At 44.9% G+C, this 19241-nt stretch overlaps 1 protein-coding gene and 1 long non-coding RNA gene across 2 annotated transcripts; one reads left to right on the forward strand and one right to left on the reverse strand.

Annotated features, from left to right (window-relative positions):
- Positions 1–1988: 1988 nt before the first annotated feature.
- Positions 1989–6485, forward strand: LOC148847363 (GDSL esterase/lipase At5g03610-like). The gene is made up of 5 exons (XM_088948867.1): positions 1989–2116; positions 2278–2493; positions 2882–3150; positions 5645–5951; positions 6101–6485. Exons 1-5 carry the CDS (start codon positions 2053–2055, stop codon positions 6313–6315), a joined length of 1071 nt encoding a protein of 356 aa, XP_088804993.1. The 5' UTR covers positions 1989–2052; the 3' UTR covers positions 6316–6485.
- Positions 6486–6995: 510 nt separating this feature from the next.
- Positions 6996–8318, reverse strand: LOC148847364 (uncharacterized). Its single transcript, XR_016100490.1, has 2 exons — positions 7616–8318; positions 6996–7297 (listed from the first exon to the last, which is right to left on the reverse strand). It is a non-coding gene; the product is annotated as an uncharacterized LOC148847364 (long non-coding RNA).
- Between the last annotated feature and the right edge of the window lie 10923 nt (positions 8319–19241).

A 19241-nucleotide genomic window follows, 5' to 3' on the forward strand; every position in this document is an offset into this window, starting at 1 on the left:
CATAGGCAGCTTGCCGCTTACGAGATAGCCCGGCACAGGGTAGCTCACTGGAGGGTAGTCCGGCACATTGCAGGAAGACCTCCTACCAACCACCGTACCCGACAAATCTGGGAATAGCAGCCATATCCCTCGTTAGACAGCATTGTGTCTGCCACCTTCAAGGGGTGCCTTACACTTGACAGGCACGTACACTGTCAGAAGCCGGTGGGCTTGAGACAACGGTTGCGGCAGTGGCGGTTATACTCGCCAGTAACGGGTACGGTGGTCAGTTATACTCGCCACTCAGCCCCGCCAATAACAGCTACAGCAGGCTGACAGTGGCGGTTATACCCGCCCTGTCAAAAGCCAGTGGGCCTGAGACAACAGATTTCTGTTATAAGGAGCTAGTATAAAGGATCAGAGGTATCATCTTCTACTCTTGCGCTATCTGCACTCTTAGCCCTCATTTTCTCCTTGCTTCTCCTACAGAATACTAACTTAAGCATCGGAGTGTTCCCGCCGGACAAGCCCCCGGGGATTCTTCTTCTTCTCCATCTCGGGTACCTTCTAAGAGTGGCTGGATCGCACACCATCAAAGCATATGCCTTTTTTGTCGAAAGCCCATTCAAATGCAAATTTACTTCTTTTTAATTGATATACTTTTACATCTTATTATCAATGTAAATATGTATTGGAAAATGCATTTTCTGTCATTTGTCAATACATATATGCAATATTGGCAAACACGGGCAAAAATAAAGCAGAGTGCAAATTTATCTTTAACTGGGATTTACACTCCATTTGTATCGTTTCTAAACGCAACCTAAACTTTGGCCAAAAAGCAAAATTATAAAAAGCACAAAATTGTATCAAAAAAATAAGTAATGTCATGCTCTCTCCTTAGAGTCCAAATGAAAAAAGCTCCAAGCCCGAGAACCCTCCCGTGAGTTTTGAACACGCCAATATCAAAAGCTTCATGAATAAAGGAAAAAAGGAATCAAGTAGGAACGCCTCCAGGATTGAATGAAATTAAAACTGCTATGCTTCCGTTTCAAATCAAACATATTTTACCATTTCCCGTTTTGAATGTCAATGTTGAATTGTATATATAATGATGCCTACGAGTCAAAATGGGAATGCTATAGTTTTCAAAAGGTAATAGTGGGAATAAGAAATGGTGGTTAATCCAAAGCGACCCCCCCACCCCACCCCCACCCCACCCACAAAAAAAAAAAAGTAGTATTAATATTTTATTTGACCATTTGGAGGAATTTTTATTAACAAGTTAGCATGTTCATTATTGCACATGTTATTAATGCAGAAAATATAACAGGTCTTTCTTTACTACTTTATATCTTTTTTTTGTTCATGAAACTTGAATGTTAATGCCATTAAATTAATTAGATCCGTACTAAATAAACTAATTCATAAATCAATTATCATTAGAGATGATCGAGTCAATTCTGCTTCAGAAAATAAATAAACAAATAGATGAACTAGTCACCGACTCAGAGATCCACACGATACAAGTCGGGAAGGTCAAGATTCATGGTCGATCGTCAGTCTTTTGGGTGTTCAAAATCTAGCAGTTACACAATCAAGCAGTTAAAAGGGTATACACATATCATATAGGAACTCGATAGCATGGTATGGTATAAATGATCATGACTCATGAGGACCAACTCCCATTTGCAAAATATCACTTGGGAGAGAATTAGAAGAAAAGTAATATATATTACTGTTTTAGGATTTGCGTTCGATCAGTACTTTTTCAGAAATATTTGTCTTTGACAACCCATTTTACGTGAAACCAAATACAATAAAATAGCAACTTTGACAAAGTCAATTTTCGCCTTATTTATGTGCAACCAAACAAATCCTAAATAGAAAGCGTCTCTTTTGTTGGGCTGGGAGAATGGGTTACGTTCTCATTGTGGATGAGTCGGGCCCTTGTGTAATCTCTTCTATAAATAAGTCTCCTTCTCTGTCTTCGCTTGCATGGTTGCATTGCTTGTTTCATTCTCCTAGCTAATTCCTAAAGAGTGAGACAACGTTGTCCGTGCTGCTGCTGTCATGGGGAAGCAAAAGAAGCACATCTCGTTGTTTCATCTTCTTTTCTTACACCTTCTTCTGGCTGGTACAGACAAGAGATCTTTTAATCAAGCTATTCTTCTTTTTGCTGTTCCTGCCCTTAAAACACAGACAGAGCGGGCAGGATTCTTCTCTTCACTTGCTCTTTATTTCTAAAACTAATCTCTACTTAATCAATGCTGTTTAATTAATTTCCGCATCTTACAGGAGTTCATGTAGTAGAAAGTAAATCTCATTATCACCTCCATGGTCAGCACCAGGTTCATGGATTTTCTAAGCTTTTCGCTTTTGGAGACTCTTATGCTGATACTGGAAATAGCGCGAAATCCACATCTGATTCGTGGCATGAGCCCTACGGGATCACCTTTCCCGGTAAACCATCCGGTCGTTGGTCTGATGGACGGGTCCTGACTGATTACGTAGGTGAGTTTTAATTAATTTTCCTTTTCCTAATTCAATTCTGTTCTCTGTAACTTTCACTGCTTCTGGAGAACTTCTGGCTATCTTTCAGGTTACGCATTCTGCATGCTTTTCTCTAATTTTTCTAGTGTTTTTAGTTCATACATGAACTTTTCTTGCTAACTATAAAGCATAGATATGATACAAGAAAATTTTAATCAGAACAAAATAAGAATGCCACAAGTCCTCAACCATGAGAGATTCCATTTAATATGAATTGAACGATTCTGGTTTCTGTGACAGAACAGTTCAAAATCATCACTGAAAACCTGTTTAAATTTCTACATACAGTTTTCTTTTCTCTTTTTGTGCATGGATGCTATATTCTAAAAAAAGTACTTTTGTTTTTCAGCTTCATTTATTGGAATCAAGTCTCCAATACCTAGGCAATGGATGAAATATGGACCAAAACTAGTAAAATTTGGGATAAACTTTGCTTACGGAGGGAGTGGTGTTTTTGAGACATCGACCCCAGTTAACATGACTGTGCAAATCAACTCCTTTCAACGACTCATCCAACAAGGGCTCTACACCAAGAAAGATCTCTATTCATCTGTAGCTCTGGTCTCACTTGCTGGCAACGATTATAATGCTTATGCTTCCAGAAATGGCACCGCTGAGGTGATTCTTCATAAACTTTTAAATTAGGAAATTGTCTAAAACTCACCATGAGTTTTCAGAATTTCTCTTAAATTCAACACAGTTTTTCAAATTAAAATATCTAAAACTTATCATGTCACTCACTAACTTGAGGTTAAACAGACTAACGTACGTTAGTATATTACCATTTTAACCTTCATAGAAAAATATAAAATATATTAATGGATGTTAATATATTATCATTTTAATATTTAGACATGAAAAAGAGGAAAAAGTTCAAAAAAAAATATTTTCAAATATAAAATACATAAAAACATAGAAATTACAAAAAATATAAAAAATTATAGAAATTGCAAACAAAACAAAAAATTATTTTCAAATTATATAAACTATAGAAATTGAAAAACAAAATCAGAAAATAAATTTGTAGAAAAAACACCAAAAATTTATAGATTGTAGAAAATAGAAAAATGTAAAAAAAAAACAGAAATTATAAAAATATTAATAATGCAAAAAAACAAAAAATTAAAAACTGAAAAAGACCATTTTTCCTCTAACTCACCATTCAAGGATAATTTGGTTATGAAAATTGTTATTCATGCTGACATGGACACCTCTATTAAGAAACATTACATGTGCGCACTAACAGAAGGTGAATTTTGAAAAATAATAACTTAGTGACATGGTGAATTTTAGACATTTTGAAAAGTCATAATGAATTTAAGGGAAATGCTGAAAATTCATTGTGAATTTTAAACAATTTCCTTTTATGTTATGTACAACATTGTGGACATAAAAATTCATATCAAACTCTTCTCTTGCTGTTTCTGACAATTGACTAACACTTCCCACCCTGTTCAACTCTCGAACTCTGACATTTGGAACCCAATTTATCGAGAAAACAGTACCTGGCATTTGGAGCAATAGCGGCAATTACCGATATCCTCCCACGCTCGACAGATCTGTCTTATAGAGGTTGTTCCCCGATGACGGGGAGCCAGAATCTGGCCCCGACCTCGTATGTCCACCAGGCACTAACCATTCATCGCTAGTACGTCCTCTTCAACTTTAACCGACATGGCGAAGACCGGCAGTGACCTCGACGACGGGGTCTCCAGGTGCCATCTGAACAGTGTTTTTTCCTATTTTTTCTCTCCACCACCATACCTGAAAGGCTCGTTCATACATGGGGAAAGGAGAGGTAGCGGTCTTTCCTCCCATGCTTCGTAGATCTTCGTCTTATAGAGGTTGTTCCTCAATGATAAAGAGTTGGAATCTGGCCCGACCTCATACGTCCACCCGGCACTGAACCGACCAGAATCCCGTCCATCACTAGCACGTCCTCTTCAACTTTAACTAGCGTGGCGAAGACCAGCGGCAACCTTGGCGGCGGGGTCTCCAGGTGCTATCTGAACAGTGTTTTTTCCTGTTTTTTCTCTCAAGGAGGGGTAGCGGCCATTTCTCCGGCAAACAATCAATTGGATCTGATTTACTGCAGTTGTTTCTTCCGTTCTCCCACATAGCCCGAATCTCCACCGCCCACAGAAACACCACCGATGATTTCGAAAGATCAAGGCCGTTCAGTTGTTTCTTCCATTCCTAGAGGCAGGCTTTGTTTTCCGGCGGCCATTTCTACATGGAAGCTCCAGTTGTTCCTTCGGGAAGCTCATCGGCCAGTTGCCAAAAATTATGATGGTTGTCCACCGGGATGGAGAACAGAGGACAGAGGATTTGAGATTACACCGGACACTGAAGCCCCTGCAGCAACCAAACACAGGTCCTCTATCCTCCGTTCTCCATTGCCGGTGGGGAAGCACCCTTTTCGACTCTTGAATTTTAGGTGACTTAGTACTGCACTTGTTAGATTCAGCCTTGCGTCCATTGTTCTTCACTATGACCGTTGTTTCAAACTCAGAGGATAGAGTGGAACGATGTAGGTTACATCCAGACCTCCGTAGGTCACTGGTGTTGTCTGAGGTGTTTGAACTGAACAACTTATTGCCTTTTCAAGCATGCAGTTCAGCCACTTCGTGGTGGACTGATAGACCATAGCAATCTCCAGTATCTGCTGCGTTAAAAGATAGATTGTAACCTCCAGTCCCCTGTTTTCCGGGAATACTAGAAATCCCCAATCCCTTCGATGTGGACTCCACACTGATCCGGTACTCCCGTGCCACAGATGCATCCCTTTCACCCTCCGCCCACGTTTTTCCATCTCAGATCATCGATTCCACCAAGATTCACCAAGGCGAAATTTTGAAGAAGAATAAAGGGTAAAATATTCTTCTTCATTTTTTTCTAACGAATATTAAGGGATTCTAATGGTAAGGAAAGTATTAATCAATTATAAGAAACAGGACGGTAAGGATATGACAGTTTAAAAAATTTACGCTTTAATAAATTATTATTTTAATACTATTTTTATTATATTTAATATATTCTTAGTTATATTTATAATTAAGAATATAACCGCCAACCTTGTCGTGATCCTTCCTTTGCCGTCCTCAAATTATAGGGTCTTCCGGCTTTCATATCTTCGGTGGTGAACCAGCTGGCCTTGAATCTGAAACGCATCAACGTCATGGGTGTGAAAACAATACTAGTCACGGCTCTCCCACCACTGGGTTGTCTTCCTCTACGCACACTCTCCTCTTCTTTCCAACAATGCAGTGAAACAGAAAACGCAGGAGTTATATTCCACAACCAGTTGCTGCAACAAGCTGTAGACAAACTCAACAACCAGAGCAAGGACTCCACATTCTTAACTCTTGATCTCTACCGTTCATTCAAGACCATATTGAATCAGACGGCCCTACCAGCTGGTAACCTCTTTAATTACTTTGATGCAAATGTTTGGTTTCATAGAAAATATGAGAGAAACAGAAACTCCTTCCGTCCTCTGTGGTGCATTTACAGTTGGTGATGAAAAGTGAAAACTGAAAACTGAATGAATTGGTCACTTCTTGTACAGGAAATATGAAGTTTGATGATCCTTTGAAGCCATGTTGCATGGGCGTAAATTCCTCTTACTCGTGTGGAAGCAAAGATGAGAATGGCGTGAGGATGTATACAGTCTGCAAGAACCCAAAGACGGCATTTTTCTGGGACATGTTTCACCCTACTCAAGAGGGTTGGAAGGCTGTCCGTTTGCTTCTGGACTCCTATCTGTTCCCACCCAAGCCCTAGACTTCTTCCTGCTACCAAGATTGGATTGTCATTGTTTTATGTGTTCATTGCTTTCATTCTTAATTCTTCACCTTTATTGCATCGTTTCAATTTAGTCCGATCCCCATGTGTCGCATGCATTTCTGCAGTATCCAATATTATAAATAAATTGGACTATTGTTTAAATCTCATATTATTTGTCCCGTTGCATATGTGATTTGATTAGTGCAGTTTGGGAAGATCAAAAGTAATCCTAACTTGCACATTAATTTAATAGTTGGGTTAAGGGAAAGAAAATTGAACACCAATACATCCTTCATCACTGAAACAAGCTCAAGTCTTTTGTGATCTATATCAAATAAAATATAATATATAGGAATAATAATATTTTGCTTAATTTGATGGAGCATTTGGTCAAACAGACTCTGCTACCACATCAATGTGGAATGATTCAACCTATAAGCTGTTAGATAGGTTCCTGAATAGATTTTATTCTCTAATACATTGAGCGTGAACAAATTTTCCACCCTAACCCACCCAACTTGAAAGTTGCAACCCTAATACCATAACAAGGCAATTGCTGAATGCTTTCTCCATTCATAAAAACCTCCCCTGTAGCAAAAACCTCCCCTAAGTTTTTAAAAAATTCGATAAAACCTCTCTTCCATCAATGACCCAGACGGAAAATGGCTATATTTAAGAAATTACCCTTAAAACGTCATTTGATGAATTTGTAAAATACCTTATTTGCCCCCAATTGAGCATCTTATTCACATTTGTTGTTTTTTTGTCAAAGCAAAAAGAAATCAAAAGATTGCAGCCTCTCCATGGGTTGGTCGGTGGGGGCCTCACCGACAAACTGCAAGCTCCTCATAAGATGGCTACTAGCCAGTCGGCTTCACGTCTACCTTGCTCTGTCTCCACTCCAACGATTGAACAGAGTGAGAAGCAGGGCCGTCGTCACTCACTGGTCGCAATAGAAGAAAAGGGCGGGAAAAGATCACTACAAGGAAGACCATTGCCCATTGGAGTTAAATATATATTCCAATCTAATGGCATGAGAGTCTGTAGTTCCTTCTCTCACGAAAAAGGTCTGAGTTAAAAGAAAAACAGTAAAAAATTGGAACTATACCTACCTAAAATAGATTTAAGCAGAGAAGCAACTGGAAGGTGGAAACGATGGAAAGAGAAGTAGAAGGAAGAAGAATCGGAAGGTAGATTTTAAAAACGTGCAGGAGAAAATCATTTTCCTAATCCTTGTGTAGTAAAGAAAATGACTTAGAAATTGAGTTCTAAATGGTTAAATCAATCTATTGCTTACCAATCCTTCAAGCTTTGGCTGCAAAAAGCTCTTCATCTTCTTTAACGTTGAAGGGTATCCAACGATGAGTTTTTTGTGGAACCCAGGGCCAATGGAGTACGTATGTGGAACCCAATAGCATTCATGAATCATGACATAGTGTTGGATGTCGTCCAACTGTTCCCCATGAGGTTCCACCATCATCGCCATGTCCAGGAACAGTTGGTGCAACTTAACAAGGCTCTTCTCAATCTCCTTCATCACAGTGTCGTGCCTATTTTGTATCTCCAACACTGTCTCAAGAACCTTTCCCCTTCTGTGCTCCTGCACCGCCCTTTGCAGCAACTCCTCCCCTCCCGTTCCTCCCCCACTCGATATAATCTTCTTTATCACCTCTTACTCCAGTTACTCTCTTGTTACCGTGAAATATTGGCGGCTCACCATCTCCTTATACTCTGTCATCATTTGTTGCCTCAGCTTCTGGAAGTCCATCATCAGATTCTTCAGCTTCTTCCGCAGCCCGTCCGTGACTGAAGTCCTTGTGCGGTCCACCGGCATCCCTTTTCAATAGCCAGAGAGTCTCTTATTGGTAAACAGGAAACTGAAAGAATTGTGTTCCGTTTGGATTTGGATCGAAAGATTGAAAGAGCTGCTGCCTTCCTCCTCTTCGGACGGTGGAATTCCAGGATAAGAAAGAGGTTGTCGGAGAGGAAAAGAGAATAACAGGTTGACAAGGATATTTCGGTATAAATGTAGGTAAATTAATTTACAAAAGGGTAAAATGGGTATTTGAAATAAAATAATGCATCGACATGACGTTTTCTGTTTGAGTCATTGACCGAAGGGAGTTTTTTGTCAATTTATTTTAAAATTCAAGGGAGATTTTTGTTAATGTAAAACTATAAGGGCGGTTTTCCTTTTTTTTTTTGTCTAGAAATTAGATGTTTTGGCTCGTAATTTTGAAATCAACAGGGTTTTTCTAATTGCCAAAGTAGAAAACATATATCTGATTTGACTTGAGTTGATTGGTTGGAAGCCCAAATAAAACCAATCCAAGCGAAGGTATGTCTTATATTATGGTATATCCTTCCCAAATAAACCAGTAAAAAATGTTTAGCTTATTAGCTTAAAAAACATTTAACTTTATTGATGGAGATATGTAATGATTAAAATACTTGGACTATTTGACAAAAATTTAGGTCCACATTCCAGTAGTTCATTTAATTAAACCCGGCCCTAGATTTTCATTTTTGGGGTGCTGGGTTGTAGATAAGGATGGCTTGTCAACTTGAAGTCCCAAATGGTTGGCATTGATCAAATTGATTGTGCAAATAATGGACAGAGTGTTAGCTTGATCAAATTGATTTACATTGTTATATGCATCCAAATGTAGCAATTTTGAATCTATAATGCTCACTCAAATAAAGTTATTACTAAAATGTAAATCAGTATTAGTAAGGTGATGTTTGGCATTGATAATGATTTCTTGAAAATCCCTGCCATATCAGAGCCATGTTAGTATTAGAGGAATTGACATTGAAATTTCTGTTTGGTTGGCCAATTTTGGTGTTTCTCATGAAATCATCCAAAAATCAATTTTTAAAATCAGCCCTTAGATTGAATAATAACTCTACTACAAAAATAATCGATCTTTGAGGACCGGTACCATAGATTCAAAAGAAAATTTCTCAAAAATAATATTACATGGCAGAAATTATATTAAAAGGAGTTTTAATAGGAGAATTCAGCCATGTGACGGGATGAGGTTGGGCCTATTGAATAAACAACGTCTAGCAAAACCGCAAGCCAGGACCTGTGATTTCGAAGTCCAAAGGTGCAAAGCCTAACTTTGCGCCTTAAAAAGTGTTTTGAGTTTAGATTATTATGTATTGGAAAGAAAGCAACTCTTACCAAACACAAGACACCTTTTGGATCATCTTTGTTTCCCATGGCTCTATTTATTTGTGATTCAAACGCTGAACAGGACCTCGGTTCACGTGTGTGGACATTTGTTTGACACTTAAAAAAGTAATGATTAAGAAATCAAAAAGCTTTTCATAATTTTGCTTTAGGAAATGTGTTTAGAAAGAGGATAAATAGGCTCACTTGAGTATAAATACAAATATTTAGAGTGTAAAGTATTAATATTAATTTGTATTATTTTGTATATATTCATATTTCTACTTTTTCTAAATTGAAGCTTTTTTTTTTTGCACTCTCCATATTTGTATTTGTATTTGATGTAGGTGCATTCAACTACTCCAATACGGGGTTGATGCATGCCAGACGATGGGCAGTAGCATGGGCATGCCATAAGGACGTGCGGACCCCTTCGGTACAGACCCAATAGGTCCAATCACAAGGCACCGCGTGTCCCCCACTATAACATCTCGCGAGCCCTTGTACGACTTGCATCTAGGCCATATGAGTCCAACAATCCCCTGGCAACTCTGACTATAAATACAAGGTACCTCGCACAAGGTAAAGGATCCAGAACCTTTGAGACCATTCACATTCTCTCCTCTGAGGACTTGGTGCTATCGTCTGCATCCCTCGGCTCCAGACCTATTGTTTGCCTCTTGCGAACACTAATTGGATTGTCGGAGTCCTTGCCTTGGGTCACCACCCAACCCTTAGACATCCTTCTTGGTGTTAGCCCTCAGTTCCAACAGTACCCCGTGGAGTGATACGCCTTGGCCTCCAACCCTCGACTTCGGCTTAACTCCCCGAGACCCTCAAAGCCTTCGGCCTTCCCTCAAAGCTTGAGAGTGAAATTACCTTGTTGCCCTCGGCCAAACCGAGCGTCAACAATTGGCATCGTCTGTGGGAAGTGTTGCTAAGACGATCCCTTGAAACACTACAAACTCAAGATCTCCTAAAGCTTCAAATACCATGTTATGAAGAGCTAGGAACCCCTAGAACCTAGTTACGAATGAACAGTTCTAGGCTATCCTTTACCGCCCGGAATACCTCACGCAATGCGTGGAATAGCCCTACCCCCAGGCAGGAGGTCCCTCCCGAAGCGACCACCTGCCGAGGTATTAGATCACTTGGGCCGATGTGAGCACATCGAGCCCCCAACACTTGGCCTAGCCGACCCCCAGTGGACCGAGCTCACCGAGTTCGGCAATAGCCAACCTACCAGCCCACCCCGTAGGAACAAGAGACCTCCCAGCCGAAGGGAGGAAGAACCGACACGATTGGAAGACAGTCGCCAACCTTCTGAGCAACATCACCGCCGCCAGAGGGAAAAACCCCAAGACGAGGGCGAACACCTCGGCCGTCATAGCACCCACTCAAGGGTCGAGGGCCAACACCACGCCTATCCCGCCTAGTCTCAAACCTCCGCGACATCCTGAATGACCACCGTGCCAGACGGAAAGTGTGTGGTCCCACCTCGGAGCATTCCGAAGTTCATGCAGACCCTCACCGTGCCCATGAAGACAGAGATGGGTAGCGATCTCCACCCGACCCCCAGATTGCGGAATTGCAAGCCGAGCTCGAGGCCATCAAGGATGAGCTTTGCCAAGTTCGAGAGAGCTGAGCTGACGCCTTGGCTGACCAAATTAATTTGGCAGGGTGGATGGACGCCTTCACCCCAGATATCATCACCGAGCCTCTCCCCCAGCACTTCAAGTCTCCTCTGTTGGAGACGTAAGATGGGAGCTCCGACCCCGACGACCATCTGGAAGGTTTTAGAGTGCTCATGATACTTTATGGGTATTCCAATGCCTTGACGTGCTGAACCTTCCAGGCTACCTTTAGGGGGACAGCTTTCCGTTGGTTCTTCAGCCTCCTGCCTCAGTCAATTGGCTCATGGGAGTAGTTTACCAGCCTATTCCTTGTTCGCTTCATCAACATCAGATGATGCCAGAAAAGTGTAGTCTCACTCATGTAGATTAAATAGAAATCGGGTGGGAGTTTGTGGTCTTACATTGACCGCTTCAAGAAGGAAGGGCTCAATGTCTGAGACCTCGACCCCATGGTCTCTATGCATGCCACCATCAATGGGCTCCTTCCCTGTTTGGCCCTCAAGTGCTTGATCGCCAAGACCTCGCCGAAGATGAAGATAGAGTTCCTCAAGAAGGCCCAGAAGTACATTGTGGTTGAAGCGAGGACAATTAAGAGAGGGCGGGCAAGTGCCACAACGGGCCTCCAAAGAAGAAGCGAAAGGGCGGGGACCACCTCCATCCCAAAAATCACAGCGGTAAGGATAACAAGAAGCTACCGCCCTCGGCCCTAGCATACAATGAATACACACCACTTAATTCCACCCGTACTCGGATATTGATGCAGAGCGGGGAAGAGAAGTATGTGAAGTGGCCTGAGAAGATGAAGAGGAATCCCAAGAGGGGAAGTCCTAAAAAGTATTGCAAGTACCACCGCGGCACCGGAACGATACGGAGGATAGCTACGACCTGAAGAATGAGATAGAATCCCTCATTCGCCGTAGGCACCTTAAGTAATTTGTAGGGGGAGTGGCTAGCACCTCATTCTCCCAACACCAGCAGCATCATCAGAAAGCCGACGTCATCGACATCATCACCGGGGGCATGTTCTCGGCCCACAAGGCCTATGCCAGGAAGTTGAGCATCCACGGACCTGCCCCCAAGAAATCAAAGCAGTAGGAAACCCTCTCCTTTACAGATGAGGACGTGAAGGGGGTCACAATCCCCCATGATGACACTATAATGATCTCATCCATCATTGCAAACTTCGTAGTCAAGAGGATCCCCATCAACACTGAATCCTCGGCTAACATCCTCTTCTACAAAGCCTTCTAGAAGATGAAGATCGCGCCTAAGCACCTCCAACCAGCTGATGTCCCGCTGGTCAGCTTCTCCAGTAATGTGGTTAGATCGGAAGGAAAAATTACTCTACCTATCACGGTAGGGGCAGAGCCTCGGTAGGTGACGAGGATGAACGAGTTCTTGATCGTGAGGATCGGCTTGCCCTACAATGCAATCATGGGGAGACCGACCCTTCATGTGCTTAGGGCCGCCACTTCCCCGTATCACTTCAACCTCAAGTTTCCCACTGAGCATGACGTCGGAGTTGTTCGGGGGGACCAACAAGTAGAGGGCTTCGACCTCAGGGAGGAACCAGCGGGTCGAGGCCAACCGGTCGAGGACCTCTTCTCGGTCCCCCTAGATGAGGCCGAGTCCGAGAAGATGGTATGCATCAGGTCCAACCTTCCCCAGAGATCCTATTCAAACTAATAAGTTTCCTCAAAACTAATGCCGACATCTTTGCTTGGTTCACCATTAACATGTTAGGAATTGACCCCTCGGTCATCACTCACAGGCTGAGCATGGACCGGAGCTCTAGGCCAGTTAGACAGAAGAAAATGAACTTTGCATCGAAGCATTGGAAGTCCATAGGAGAGGAAGTTGTTAAGCTACTCGACACCGGCTTCATCCGAGAGGTATACTACCCTAACTGGTATACTACATCAGCAAGGTCCTCTGTGACATCGAAACCAGATAACCCAAAGTGGAGAAATTGGCTTTCGCCCTCGTGGTCTCGGCTAGAAAGCTCAGGCCTTACTTTCAAGCTCACACTATAACGGTCCTGACAAACCAGCCCCTTAGGGCTGTCCTCACTAAACCCAAGACCTCAGGGCGCTTGACCAAATGGGCCATCGAGCTGTTTGAGTTTGACATACAGTACCATCCGAGGTATGCTCTCAAAGCATAAGACCTAGCAGACTTCGTAGAAGAATGTGCTTTTAGTTGAGCCCCCGAGGATTTTGAAGGGGACCGCTTGGCCGAAGGGACCCGTCCCAAGTGGACACTCTTCGTTGATAGTTCATCCAATGCCAAAGGATAAGGAGTAGGCATCATCATCCTCACCCCAGACAACACAGTCATTGAGTGCGCACTAATGTTCGACTTCCCGACATCCAATAATGAAGCTAGCCAGGGACCTCGGCTCCTTGCATGTCGAAGCCTTCTGTGATTCCCAACTAGTGGTGAATCAAGGCAATGGCGAGTACAAGGCTAGATAGCAAAGCATGTATAAGTATCTCACCAAAGTTCAAGAACTAGCCAACCACTTCCAGTGCTTCTCCATGAAACAAGTCCCATGAGCCAAGAACGCAAGAGCCAACGCCCTTTCTAAGCTGGCAAGCACCTCGGATGTAGCCCTCGGCTACACTGTTTGTGTGGAGAAACTACCTTGACCCTCCGTAGAAGAATCTCAAGTATTTCCAATAGAGGCTGAACCGTCATGGATTGACCCCATCATCGACTTCCTACCGACAGAACGATTTTCCGACAACAGGAACGAAACTAGGCGACTTCGACGTCAGGCCGTCCACTACTCTTTGCTCGAAGGGAAATTGTATAGAAGATCCTTCACCTTGCCTTACCTCCGATGCCTTCATCAGGAGGAGGGCAAGTATGTGCTCCGAGAAATTCACGAAGGCTTTTGCGGTAACCACCTTGGCGGTCGGGCCTTATCCCAAAAACACTAAGACAGGGGTACTTTTGGCCGACCCTTCACAAAGACGCAGTCGAGTTGGTACGGAAGTGTGACCAATGCCAAAAACACACCAACTTATGCCATTATCCAGCCACAACCCTCTTGGCTCTCAACAACCCCTGGCCCTTCGCCAAATGAGGAATGGACCTCCTCGTCCCCTTTCCTCAACCAACGGGGGGCAGGAAATATCTCGTCGTCGCTGTGGAATACTTCACCAAGTGGGTAGAAGCCAAACCCTTGGCCACCATCATAGCTCGAGTAGTCCAAAGCTTCTTTTGGAAGAATATTATTTGTTGCTTCGGCCTCCCCCACCTGCTAGTCACTAACAATGGGAAGCAATTTGATGACGCCAAGTTCTAGGAGTGGTGTGCCTCCCTCGGCATCAAGCAACAATACACCTCGGTGGGCAACCCCCAGACAAATGGCCTAGCCGAGGTCACCAATAGAACCATACTAAACGGACTGAAGACCATACTAGATCGAGCCAAAGGCCTATGGGTTGATGAACTAAACAATGTCCTCTGGGCATACCAAACCACACCTCGGATGAACACGAGAAAGACCCTGTTCAGCCTACCCTACGGTACAAAACTAGTTATCCTAGCAGAGATCTGCCAACCGACGCTCCGAACCAAAGCGTACAATGAAGTCAAGAACAATGAAGCACTTAGAGCAAACTTAGACCTGCTGGAAGAAGCCCAGAAACAAGCACAGACCAAAGTGGCTGCCTACTAGCAACGAGTGGCCCGCTACTACAACTCAAAAGAAAAATAAAGACACTACCAAGAGGGAAACCTCATCCTCAGGATGGTCATGGTCCCCGGACCCGGAGTAGGAAAGTTGGGCCCCAACTAGGAAGGCCCCTACAGAATCAATCAAGTCGTCGGCCCCAACACCTTTCGTTTGGAAATTTTGGAAGGAAGACCCGTCCCTTAGACGTGGAACTCGAAGAATCTCCGGATGTATTAGCAGTAAATACAAAGTTTGATGAATGAAATGCAAAGTTCTTTTTCAGCTCAATGTTTAGCGCGCGCTCTCACTAAGTTCTCCAGATCCCCCTGCTTCGCGATCGACCGAAGCATGCAGCCTATCCCGTGGACCATGCGCTCGAGCCAGACCGTCGACAGGGCACTTAGTTAACAATGAACACCCTAACTTAATGTCTCAACAAACTAAAACACATTGGGACAACCAAGGCATCGCATGCCTCACCCCCCGCCTCAGTGGTGGATGGCCTCCCGATCACATATACTTAGCGCGATTAAGTAAATGGAAATCCCAACCAACTCGGTGGTTCACCTTGGCCCGAGACCCCAACCTTCTTGGAGAGCCACCTCGGCCTCACCAAAGTAACCATATGGGAAGGAGACTAGCCAGGTGAGCTGCACCTCGGCCTTGGCTTCCCTCCCATACTTCAGAAGACCACCTCGGCCTAGCCTAAGTAAACACGGGTAAAAAAAAATGAGACAGGCAAGTTGCACCTTGGTTGCATACCTCTCTCTCAGCCTCGACCCCTTAACAACCTAAAGTGCGCGTGTGCCCAAAAGTGAGCCATTATTTAACGATGATCTCTTCGTTGGGAGGGGAAGAGACCTCTCAAAAAAAAAAAAAAGAGAAGAAAGAACACATCGTACAAAAAATTCTTGTGTATTTCATTTCATTCCAGTATATGTGTTTACAAAAAATCTTTTTACGGCCCCGGAGGCCGAGTGCATTTACATCTCCAAAAAAAAAAAAAGAAGAAAGGAAAAGAAGCGGCTATGCTTCACCACCAACTGGGTGAAGGGCAGAGTCTTCGGCTCCCTCAGCGACCTTGGCTCCATCAGCAGGCTTGTCAAGGACTTGGATGCTTGACTTGGGGGACTCCGAGTACACTTGCAGCCCCTCAACATCGAAGTCCAGTAGCACTTGCAAAATGGCCTTCTTCGTGTCCTTAATGTCGTCCAAGTAGGATTGGGCAGCATAGTCGGTGAGGCTCTTTTGGTACTCCACTGACTTCTTCCAAATTTCAATGGCCTCGGTCGCCCGTGCCTCAGCTTCTGTTGCCCGCTTAGAGGCCTCCAGAGCGACTCCGTCAAGACGGATCTGATCCTCCTCAGATTTCTTGAGGGCCTCCTTCACGCAATCGAACCATGTCTTTTCCCTCTTCAAGTCATCCTCTAGCGTTTGTCGGAGTTGCTGCTCTTCCTTCAAGGAGGCCATGGCCTTGTCTCGGTTGCTCTCCGCCTCGACCGCCTTCATGGCAAGCTTCTCGCTGATCTTCTCGGACCAAGTCAAGCGTTCAAGAAGAAGTCCCATTCGGTCTGCCATACCAACATAGTGCCAAGAGATCTGCACCAAAGGAGAGCAACATCTATAAAGCAACCCAAAAAACAGGCATCAAGGAAAGGATAAAGTACGAGGGAGAAGGCATACCTCGGCCACATAATAGAGACCCTCATCGCGGACGAATTGGGGGTCACTTTGCATCATCTCGAAGCGGTCCCTCGGAAGGACCACCCTGCTCACTAGGGCCTTGGTGACCCCCTTTTGCGTGATGGAGTACCCTCGCAAATTTGCCAACAGGGACAGAATACCTGAGTGAGGTACTCAGCCTCCCTAGCCGGGTCCTAGGCAGATGTAGAGGCGGACGAGGGCCCTGCAGGACACCCCTTCATAGGGGGCTTCTTTGCAGCGGCAGCCTTGGCTGGCCGATCATTGTGTGCCAGCTTCTTCAATGGGCGGTCCCATGGAGTCTCCTCTGCTGGCCTCTTCTTTCCTCCCTCGGTTGCTGGCTTCTTCTCTCGGTCCCCTCGGCAAGCAGGGACTTGTTGTAGGTTGGCCCCCCTGGCGGAAGTGGGCACCCAGTCACCCCTAATGGATGTTCCTCCCTTAGTAGGCTTCTTCGGTGCTTGCCCTCCTAGAGTGCTGCCCCCTTGGGCCTTCTTCTTGGTGCTAACGCTCTCCAACAGCAGCTTCTTCGCGTCCATTGGAACCTCTCCAAATAAACAAAAAACATAAGTTAGTAAGGTGAGGAAGACGAGGGGAATGTGTTAAGAGACTATAGGACCTCTCCTACCAATGGGGGCAGGGCTAAGCCCCACGTACACCAAGGGGAACTCCTCCTCCACCAAAGGCTTGGCCTTAACCTTCCCCAACACGAGTAGGTGGGCTATGTCAGCTGCCTCCTCATTCCGAAGTGTGGGGGCGGGGGCACCTCTCCACCATCATACATGCCTCTCTCCACTTTGACTTAAACGACCAACCCTCAGGGCAAAAAATAAAAAAGAACTTGCCCTTCCAATTATGGACAAACGAGGGGTTGTCAACAGGCTTACCCCTCCAAGGATGAAGATAATGCATGCCAGCATCGGAGGTGTGCTTCCTCGGCACGAACAAGGCATGGAATTACTTTGGCGTTAGCTTCACGTCCTGAAGCCGAGCCATGATCAACATGGCTACACCATAGTACGGAGGGCATTGGGGACAAGCTGGTTGATGGTGATCTCATACCACCTTAGCAACGTGGAAATCAAAGGGTGAAGAGGGAACCTAAGGTCGAACTCTAAGAAATGTTAGTACACATAGATCTCCCCCTCCTCGGGAGTCTGTAGATGATTACCAACATCGGGTACTCGGAGGGAGTAGGACCAAGGTATGTAGAAGCGTCGGGCCAGGGCCCTCACTTGGTCCATGTCTAGAGTACTATCGAACTCTGAACGTGGTAAGTTGGACAGGGCCACCCCTTGGGAAAAGTTTCCCATGGCCCCCTTCGGATTATGCTCAGGGACCTAGTCCCTCTCAACCAAAGAAGACCCCTCCGACTCCTTCAGCGTCATAGATGCGGTGCTCTCACAAGGAGGGTCATTGCCTTGGCAACTGCCCTCGACACCCCAAGAAGCTACCCTCTCGTTCAACACCTCCACCTCTCGCTGAGGGGGGACCTTGGCAATCGACGACCCCAAATTGGAGCTAAGAGGAGTAGGAGTCCGAAGGGAGCTCTCATCCGAAAAGTTAGGAAGCTCGAAACACTTGGGGCCAGAATCGGAACCAGACATTGGGCTAAGGTGTTACCTAAAGACGAAGGTTGGAAGGTACTAAACGAAGTGTGTTAGCTGAAGGCTCGGGAAGCGAGAGTCTCGATTGCAAGGATGCCTAGAGTCAAATGATGAAGAAAAGTCATGACTAAGGCCCCTATTTATAGGAGAATAGATGGCCCAAATCGAGCCAGATCCAACGGTGGGGATGCCTTCGCCTCCGTTGCCCATTCATTGCGCAACACTTGACACTCAGCCTCGGGGAGACGAAATGATGCCATCTGAACCGATGGGTCCGTTCGCCACAACCCGCTGGTTCAAACCCATTGACCCGATGAGCCAACAGACCAACTCACTCAAAACATCTGTCCCACCTACGGAAGGCACTTTTCACAATTAACTCGTACAGGGGATGGCCCCAATTTAGCAATCCACTTAGGCGCGAGGCATGGACTCGGCTTCTCTGAACCCGTCTACATGGACTTCCCAGTTGGAGTTGAGGCCCAAACAGCTTCGCTGCTCCCTACGAAGGAGAGACCAGGCCGAAGCACATGTAAGACGAACGCGACACCACTGCAGGGTACACCTCGTGGGATGAACCCCACAACGCCTACTTAATGTTAGCACTCCCTTTGGCCGAAGCGGAAGCCCTATCCAGGCCCCCGCCTTGGCCTTGGGAGTAGGGGCAAGTGATGTAGGTGCATTTGGCTACCCCAATACGGGGCTGACGTGTGTCAGACGGCGAACAACAACATGGGGGTGCCATAAGGATGCTCAGACCCCTTCGGTATAGAACCAACGGGTCCAGTCGCAAGGCGCCATGTGTCCCCCACTGGAACATCTCGCAAGCCCTCATACGGTTCGCATCTGGATCATTCGAGCCCAATTACTCCCTAGTAGTTCCAACTATAAATATAAGGCACCTCTCACAAGGTAAAGGATCTGAAATTTTGAGACCTTTCAGATTCTCTCCTCTGAAGACTTGGTGCTATCTAATGCCTAGTCTGAACCCTTGGCTCTAGACCTACTGCTTACCTCTTGCGGACACTAACTTGATCGTTCTAGGACGACACCTCGAACATCCTTATCGCCGTTAGTCCTCGGCTCCAATAGTACCCGAAGGAGTGATACGCCTCGGCTTGGGCTTA

The sequence above is a fragment of the Nelumbo lutea genome, chromosome 6, assembly GCF_056320005.1.
Source record: "Nelumbo lutea isolate HS-2025 chromosome 6, American lotus-T2T, whole genome shotgun sequence".
Classification (NCBI taxonomy): Eukaryota; Viridiplantae; Streptophyta; class Magnoliopsida; order Proteales; family Nelumbonaceae; genus Nelumbo; species Nelumbo lutea.